Source organism: Triticum aestivum, unplaced genomic scaffold (genome assembly GCF_018294505.1).
Source record: "Triticum aestivum cultivar Chinese Spring unplaced genomic scaffold, IWGSC CS RefSeq v2.1 scaffold18133, whole genome shotgun sequence".
NCBI classification, from domain to species: domain Eukaryota; kingdom Viridiplantae; phylum Streptophyta; class Magnoliopsida; order Poales; family Poaceae; genus Triticum; species Triticum aestivum.
Genome location: NW_025225957.1, coordinates 28,381 through 37,837, shown reverse-complemented (window position 1 = coordinate 37,837; position 9,457 = coordinate 28,381). Strand labels below are relative to the sequence as shown.

General features: G+C 48.5%; 1 protein-coding gene across 1 annotated transcript; it reads left to right on the top strand.

Moving 5' to 3' along the window:
* Nucleotides 1-8,061: 8,061 nt before the first annotated feature.
* LOC123172424 (transcription initiation factor TFIID subunit 4-like) lies at nt 8,062-9,429 on the top strand. The gene has a single exon (XM_044589401.1). The coding sequence runs from the start codon at nt 8,696-8,698 to the stop codon at nt 9,137-9,139; it is 444 nt and encodes a 147-aa protein (XP_044445336.1). The 5' UTR covers nt 8,062-8,695; the 3' UTR covers nt 9,140-9,429.
* The last annotated feature ends 28 nt before the right edge of the window (nt 9,430-9,457 follow it).

Here is a 9,457-nt window from a genome sequence, read left to right as displayed (position 1 = left end):
CGCGCGCGCGCGCGCGCGCGCATAAAACAGAGCACGGACACGCGCTGACTCACTCTTCGAACAGGGCATATGCGAACAGGTGCCGAGCTCAAGGGATGACATGTTCCAAACAACAAGGTACCTGCGACCAAATATGTGTTCAGGAGAAGATTAGAGGAATGGATTAGTGGCACTGTGCATATGAGGATAGACTGAGTTAGCGTCAGGGATAGATGGTGGATAGTTTCAAAACAATTTACACTACCTCATCATAAATAAGTAATTTGCCAAATAAATAAGGACAACAACAAATAATAAGGTAACAATTTGAGAGATAATTGCCACATAAAGGCAAGTATGTATATTTCCAAAGTGTGAGAGGTACCTGAGATAGCTTTTGCCTTGCCTTCCTTCCACTACAAAGACTTCTAAAGATGAGAAACAATACCTAAAAGAGAGTGGCACAACTATGCAAATAATTACTTACATTGCTAACTAAAATATGACTAACTTGCTTCTAAAATTGAACGTTTACTGCCAAAATTATTTGTAAAGGGAGGCGATATATAGAAGTTGTACCAGTGTGGCTGCAGCTTCAACAAAGGATCCTTGATATGTCAGATTCGAGCTACAAGAAATCAAGCATGAAAAAAGAGTAAATATTTGACATCTGATTTCAAGACATTATACTACAACTTGCTCATAAAGTTTTTCAAATGTACATAAATACATAAATACCACTGAGAAAGCAGTTATAGGCCTCATCTTTATATACAGTACATATTTTAAAAGTACATATCTAGCAATGATACAAGAAGCTTTTCAGTTTCTCAATTATATCAGCTAACGTCAGTGCTAATAACACAACCAATAGTAGGTCCTAAAATTTTGAGATATGTGAGAGAACAAAAATCTTTCTAGCAAATTGAAAATTGAACAAATCAACATACTGAAAACAGATGCAAAGGGACCCTTATTTTCCCACTCACAAGCCAACTCTTTTCACCAATGAACCAGCAAAAGAAGGAAATCAAGATCCTGATCCCTCAGATCTAGATGTGCAACAACAGACTTACCCAGATCTGGAGCAGGGAGCACGGTCATCGCGTCCTGACTTCGTTATTTGGATGACCATGGTTGGACTTACCACAGAAAAATGGATCAACTGGCTTGGACAAAACGGAGAGGAGGAGGCCGCTGCTGTCACGTCAGACAAGGAGGAGCAGGCAGTTTACTAGATGTGCAACAACAGACTTACCCAGATCTGGAGCAGGGAGCACGGTCATCGCGTCCAGGGAGGACGTGTTGGGTGGAGTGGGCCGACGAAGGTGGGATGCAGCAAGGGTCGGAGCTGCAGGCAAGCGACGGTGGAAGTCACGAACATTAAAGGTGGGCGTCGGTGGCGGACACAGGTTGACCCGGGCGGCGGTGGTGGAGGTGAGAGACGACCAGTAGTGGAGGTCGGGAGAGTGGAGGGTGAGCGGCGCCGGAACGATTTAGGGCGGCGGCGCCGGCCAGGAAGTTTGAGGAGGGCGGCGGCCATGGAGCAGATGTGAGATGGAGAGATGGGACGAAGTGGGGAGTTGGTGGTCTAGGGATTCTATTCATCTCGATGGGCTTTTTTCCTGTAGGCCCATACACACAGGAAAATCGGCGGAAGTTTCATTTGAGGCGCCAAAGCGGAAAAAACGCGGGAGGTAAGAATTTCCGGCGCCAGAGCCCGTTTTGCGGTAGAGAAATGGCGGGCTAGGCCTCAAATATTTTTCCTGTGGGCTGGACTCTCAGGAAAATAGGCAATTTTCCTGGGGGTCAAATTTAGCCCGTCAGAAAAATTTATATTCCTGTGATGGGCTTCGGGCCTCACAGGAAAATTCGTCACCTACAGGAAAAGTACAGTTTCTGGTAGTGGAAGGAACAGGGGCCGCCACCATCGGCCAAGAACGGCGCCGCATGGGCAAGCGCCCGGCCACGCTGGTTGACGGCAGTAGCGGGAGGGAGCGAGGGAAGGAGGCTAGGCGGCGGGGGAAGAGAGGGCCGCCCCTGTCACCTCGCTCGGGGAGGCGACACGGGGGGTACGCTGGGGGAAGAGTTCGTGGCTTTATCGCAGCCTACACATGGTTCTTGCCTCATGTGTGCTCAGCTGACTCTTCGGAGATACATGCAATAAGAAACAGGATTTTGTTAGCACAGAGGATCAGCTGCAACCGTTTGGTCATTGACTCTGATAGCTTAACTGCCATATAGGTTGTGAACCAATAGGAGGCCTTTGGACCTAATGTTGTTGTGATTACAGAGTGCAACCATATGTGACTGGAGTTTGCATTAATATCATGTGATCATTGCTTCAGAAGCTCTAACGAAGTGGTTGATGCTTTAGCAAAACCCTCCTTTAGGTCTAGAAGCTCTGAAGTTTGGGAAGAGTCTATTCCTGATTTTATTTATCCTTTTATTGTAAAAGACATATCCATTATCTGAGAAATAAAGTCTTTTAGCTGTCAAAAAAAAAGAGTGTGTCACCATAAGCATGGATCTTCGTGCTCGAGCGCGCACAAGGTCTTGGCAGTGAAGAACGAGCGAGAGGCAACGAGTATAACTATATGTGAAGTTTTCCTTTTTACTACAGAAACTTCTAATCCATTTTATCATCTGTCATGGTTCGGTGAAGTCGTTAGCACGTCAGCACATTCAGCCATACACAGTCCAATCTTCCATGGAATTAGTTCCTTTCGATTTCAGTAAAAGCATCTACAGTCGGCCGCCCCAAACCTGCCTCAGATGTTTGGGTGGACGGCCCGGTCACTGATCGGTCACGAAAATGTGATCTAGACAGGCGCTTCAAACGGGCCTCAATTGACCGGGCTCCCTCATATCCAGCTCAAATATGGAGCGGATATGGGGGCATCTGAGTGCGCCCGAACGAGTCCGCCATGTCGGACCTGGCCCACATTGGCCCACCCGACCCCACATATATTCCTTCCATTCATTTGCCGGACCAAACCCTAGCCACTTCATTTCACCCCTCCTCTCCCCTCCGCCATCCGAGCTCATCTTCGGCAATCTCCATCCTTCTCCGTCATGACGGGCAACGGATCTGACTCCGGCCAGTCCGGATTCGTTGACTGGAGTGTCATACCGTGCGGGTTGGAGGAGGCAATGGCCGTTAGCATTGCAGTTCGCCGCTCCCAGGAGGACAGCGCCCGGCCGACGACAATATCTGTCCTGTGTGACTCCATAGCGTTGGCTCAAGTGGCGCTCGGATCCTCCGGGCTGGATCATCGTGTTCCCGGCAGCCTTCAAAACTCTCCTTCCCCATCACCGGTCTGCCGGAGTATGAGTCCCACAGGGACCGGTGTGCCCGCCGTGGGAAGTAGATGATAAGGGCCGCCGAGGCCCGACTCGCTGCCGAAATGGCGACGGTGGAGGCTGCTGATGCGGCGGCGCGGACGGCCGTATAGGAGGAAGCCATCCACGTTCGCATTGTGAAGAAGTGGCAGCGCAGGAACACACGCGCTCTCGTCCGAGAGTAGAATCGGGGGATCCGTTCCATGGCCGGACTGCCACCAAAGGAGGAGAAGGAGGACATCGATGGTGAGGACAGCTCTAGTGACGAGCAGATCCGGATCGATCCCTACTATGTCTTTGACTGTACTTTCGCGAGAAGGACGACAATGGCACCGAGAAGGGCAAATGCAGCCCGGAATTATCTTCTCCACCATAGCAAAATATGCCAAATTTTGGTAGTCTAATGACATATTGTGATGTAGTAGCCGGACTATGTGTAATGCATCGTTTACGTAGTTGCATGAGTTTGTATGAACTTGAGGTATGCTAATCGGGGTAAAGCTACACCTACGTAAGATCATCTCCAACAACCGCGCTATATAAGCACCGCACAGGAAATTTTGGGTTTTTTCCGCGCGCGCAACCACTCCGGGAGCTCCAGCGGAGGCGCAATAACTGCGCGCGTGGCATAAAGAGTTCAGCGCGTGGTCCGAAACGCCATCGTGCGCCGTTTATTTGATGCGCCCGCTTCCGCGCGCCGCACACTCGAGCGGCCGCTCGCGACTTCCACCTACCCCGACCAAGGCTTCCTCCATCTCCTTCTAATCGCCGCCGCCCCTCGCGCGCGTTATTCCTCCGACGAACAGCGCCCGGCCACCCACTGCCACTCGGCGCCCACAAGGTGTTCGACAAAACGCTTGCAAGGTATGTATTGCTTCAACTTCACATTTTTTACATGAATTTGGTGCATGTTGTTTGTAGTTTTATAGCCTAATTTAAATTGAACATTGTAGATGAGTTCGTCGTATGATTCTTCCGAAGAAGAATTTGATATTGAATAGGAGGAGGATCTTGCAACGATCCTAGTTGTGCACATCAATAAAAAATCAAAGCACGGTGGTTCGGTTATGGGTCGGCAGAAAATTTGGAGGGATAGGATCGATGCCCACAACAGATTGATGAGGCACTATTTTGTGGATAAACTCGTGTACCCCAAGTCGTACTTCCGGCGTCGGTTTAGGATGAGCACCGAGTTGTTAAGGCGCATTACAAAGAAACTAACGAGCCATGATTGGTTTTTTCAGCAAAGGAGGAGCACCGAGTTGTGACTGATATAGAATTTCTGTTTTTGATTGTCTGACCGATACAGTCTGTATTATCCTCACTTTCTCTCGGTTATGTGCATGATGGCTTCTTAACTGCTGTAAAACTCTTGTTTCATTTATGAAATAGAACAAGGAGGTGCGGCTCCTGTATTTCGAGAAATAAAATCTTATAGTTATATGTATTGTAAATTGGTACTACCACGTTAGTTAAGTCGTGGATCCCTGCATCCAGTACCAGTTTAGGCAGTATAACTCGTGATCAACAGTTAAAAAATCAGCTATAAGTTAAGGTGAATGGTCCCTTGAATTGTATGCCTCGTTCACATGATGAATCCTTTGTGCAGGGAGTTCTAATGATGCATTATACGGGAGCTATGGCATGCTTGCGCTGGGCCGTTTGTGCTTTGCCAAGGTGAAATAATTTACTACTTCCACAAGGTCATATGGAACAGGTATATCTCACCGGCATGGGTGTTTGCTTTTCTTGATGGCCCATAACTATGAATTTGCCACTCAGCGCAAATAGTAGCTATTTGTATGCTGGAACATGCTTACTTCTTGTGTTAATATGATAGTGCGGCTTTGTTTATTCGGAATAATTATCCAGGTATATAAAGAATAATCATCTAGGTATTTGAAGATCGTCCACGTACAGATTCAGAACCTGTAAGGGCTCATCTCTTGACGAAAGAAATGTTCTAGAGATGAACCTTTAATAGAATATAAACATTTCCAACTCTAAACTTATCCAATTAGATATCATCTTGTTCAGTAATAGCAGAGTGATGGTTCATGGCTTCTTGCCACCATCAACTATCTTGCTTTCTTGGCATAGCAATACTGGGTATTTTCTACACATAGCTCATAGTCCTTTTCCTCATTAACCCCATGAACCTCAAATTGCCACAACACTGCATCTCTGCCAGAGTGAATTCCGTTTTCATCAGGTTCAGTGAGCCGCAACTCAGGTTCTGCATCAGTAAGCAGCAGAAAAAAAACAAAGTCAATGCTATCATTACAAAAACAAATGTGTAAAACGATGTCTGGTCTTGCAGAACTTACTGAAGGGGGTAAGAAAGTAAGCACTGTAGCATGACATGTATAATTGAATAGTCAAACATTTTGACTGCATAAATCTGATGTATTAGCATTCATGCATGACTGGGGAGTAGTGGAATAAAAGCCAGAAAAGATGACAAAAGGGAGATCAACTATGAAAATACTTGCATCCAACCCTTCCATTCTTCAGTCTGATGTCTATTTAAGTGCAGAACATATTTTCCAGGGATTATTGCATTATCTTGGTGGACCTCAAAAGGAATTAAGAGGTGCTACGGTGACAAGAAGAAAAATAGAGGAGCAAAATATCTCAATTGTAATTTTGTAGATCAGTATTCAAGAGAAAAAACACTTAGCATTAATCTGAATAAGTGAGAAAAGCTGATATGTTCAAAGGACCTGAATTTTAGAAGTGTGTAAATGGGAACAATAAAATCTAGCATAAGAATGTACAGAGAAACTACAACATATTAAAGCAACAGCAGACCTGTAAAGCTATTTTTGGGTATACATTAGATAGTAATACCATCTAACTATTTTTTATGTCATATGTTTCTACTAAATATTAGCGTGATAGTACGTTTTCAAACTCTCTGGAAGTAAAGTAGATGGCCACCAAGCTTTTGTTTGCTGGAGAAGTGCCATGATACAGATGTATCTACCATCGTCACCTACATAAACAGTGAAACTTCAAAAGAAATAGTTATAATATTAAACTATCTTCAATCCTGATGATAGTCTCATTCATTGCTAGGTTTGCAATCTTCTTGAAAATTATGATACAACTAATCTGAAGAAAATCAATTGGCAGAGGAGACAATGTATACCCAAAAATTCATGTTCATAGGTTTACTTTGGATCACTGGTTGAGACAAAATCTCTGAATAAAAGTTTACAGAGGGAGTACAGTTACAGAGGGGTACAGTTTAAGACAAAGCAAATAAGCTCCATGTATTATGTAAACAGAATGGAGATAACCATATACATTTTGTATGCACCAACATATAACCCACTAAAGAAGAGAGAACACTTTCTGTGCATCCATATAGACTCACTAAAACACAAAGAGAATGGTAATTGTTCCTCTATTGTCTGCACGTGCCCACATACAATCATCTCTCGTAATTACTTATAACATTCTCCTTGCTAAGTAAACTCCACGAATCATACATAAGCCTTGCTAAGTAATGTTTTAGAAACAAACATGAGGAAAATGCTGGGAACAGGAAAAAACGTATTACCTTCAGCAAGAATCAATGTTTCAGCATTCGTGTTGATTGTTGTACAGCAAGATTCACAAATTCTGGAACATTCCTCGAACAAACCATCCATACCCAGGATATATCAAATACTTCCACATGAAAATGAATAAGAAACATGGCAGAAATCATCCGTCAGTAGAGTTTTGCAGGCACAAGCTCGAATAGTCCCACACCGACACTGCGTACCTAGTTGAATAGGAACCAAGGATGGCAGAAGGAATAATTCTAGGGGGAAGGGTTTACACCTGACTTGTCAAAAAATCCAAGCACCTGCACCAGCAGCAGCAGGCATACAGTTCAGATCGACATAAATAGTTTCCTCAAGATTTTACTCTCGCTTTGGATTCTGCATAACTAACTTAAAGCATGCAGTTTCAGACTTGTGAGAAAATTAACTAGAACCTTGCTTCCAGTTTTATCATCATCGCACCACCATGGTCATGTAGCCATTTCCTTGTTTTTGGCACGGACATATCTTGCTCATCATCGACATTCTCACCAAGAAGTCTTAGAGCAGTGTAGTTGAGAGCTGACCTAAGCATGGAGCTTCCGCCTTCTGTATGTATTCCCCATCCTCCATCCATATTCTGATACAAAAATAAAACTTGGATCAGTCTACTTTTGTTGATATATTATTCTACTCGTTTTTGATCTCCTGAATCTGTTCGCATAGTGAGCATCAGTTTCACACGATATCAATAATGTCCTACCTTGGCATAACATCAAACATCTTGTATGCAAAACACTCACCTTGGCTTACCCTTAATGTGACTGTAAACTATTCTATTAACTAGGATGATTATTTCTCAAGCATACATGCTCGCTCATAGCAAGATTAGCTCTGTACTATTAAATAGTAAAAGCTAAATTGCAGAGACCAAGCATCCTATACATGTAAGGAAACTGAAATCCAGATATCTGTAGGTATAAAACCATTTAGACCAGTCACTAATCTAACACGCGAGGTTCAGGCAAATCAAAAAACGGAGTGGAAAAGAAAGGGGAGGAGGCAAATCAGAAGGGACTAAGAGCATCTCCAGCCGCCTCCCCAAGAAGCCCCCAGCAGCCTTTTTTAGCACCGGCGATCAAAAAACATCCCAGTCACATCCCAGAAGCTCGTTTTGCGCCGGATTTGCCTAAAATTACGACCGGCGCGCGCAAGCGGAACCCAGGAAACCGGGTGGCAGCTGGGGGCGCCGGCATGATACTTTCACTGCGAAAGACCCACTGCCAGCCTCTCTAATCTCTCTCTCCTTCTTTTCCTGGCTTGGCCCACCACGTGGTGCATGCAAAAAAGACAAGCTCTCTCCCGCACGCCCGCCTCACTCGTCTGCTCTCTCTCCTCTCTCCCCTGCTCCTCGCTCCGGCGGTCCTGGACACTCTCCAGCAGCGAGCCGGCCCCGTCCTCGCCCGCATCACGCCGGAGGAGCCGCAAGCGGCCGGCCCCGTCTCCAGTCGCCGGCCTCGCCTGCATCTCGCCGGAGGAGCCGCAAGCGGCCGGCCCCGTCTCCCGTCGCCGGCCTCACCCGCATCTCGCCGGAGGAGCCGCAAGCGGCCGGCCCCATCTCCAGTCGCCGGCCTCGCCCGCATCTCCCCGGAGGAGCCGCAAGCGGCCGGCCCCGTCGCCCGTCGTTGGCTCCGCGTCGCGCCTCCCCGGAGCAGCCGCGGAGAAGAAGGTTTCGCGCTCCCGCCCGGACACCGCCTCCCGCCCTCCCGAGCTCGCGTGGCCGCGCCTCCCGCCCTCGTAGCGGCACGCGAGCACGCGCGACGGAGTCCACACCATGCGCCATGCCACCGTCCGCGCGCTGGCTTGATTGCCATGGGGTGCGGCTTCTCGTCACGGGCATTGGGCGGCCCGTAACCGTCGCGCGCGCCACCGCTGTGCTCGTCGGCCGGTACGTGTTGTGCTCGTCAGCGCACCTGCTGCAGCCGGGCCGCGCGCTGTTCCGGCCGGACGACGTGCTGCAGCCGGGAACCGTCTATTTCCTGCCCCCGCACTCCATCTTCCAGGCTGAGTCCTCCGCCGTGGCATCGAACTCGCGGGCAAGGGCGCCGTCGACGCGCTCTTGCCCGGCGACGCCCAGCGCCGCACCAGCTCCGAGGCCGAGAGCCAGACCGCAAAGCCGCCCCGCCCCGCCGCCAAGAGCTGCGCCGCTCGTCGAGTCCATGGGTCGCTCGTCCATGCAGAGCGCGTCCACCATGCGCCATGCCACCGTCCGCACGCTGGCTTGACTGCCATACATGCCTGGCCATGTACTCTGCTCATATACTACTCAAACAATGGCCATACATGCCTGGCCATGCAATAGCTCGCTTCCGCTCATCTCCGCCCGCGCGGGGCGCGCCGCCGTGCTGGCTCGCCTCCGCTCCGCTCCGCCCGCGCGTGCGCTCAGCGAGCCCCTGGTCCGCCTCCATGCTTGAGCCCCGCTTCCCCGGCCTCGCACGTCCCGCTCCGGCCTCTGCGCCGACCCGCCGCTGGCGCCTGCTCTGCTCGCTTCTTCGCTGGGCGCGCGCCGAGGAGGTCGTCGACGCCGCCGTGCTGGGGGGCAC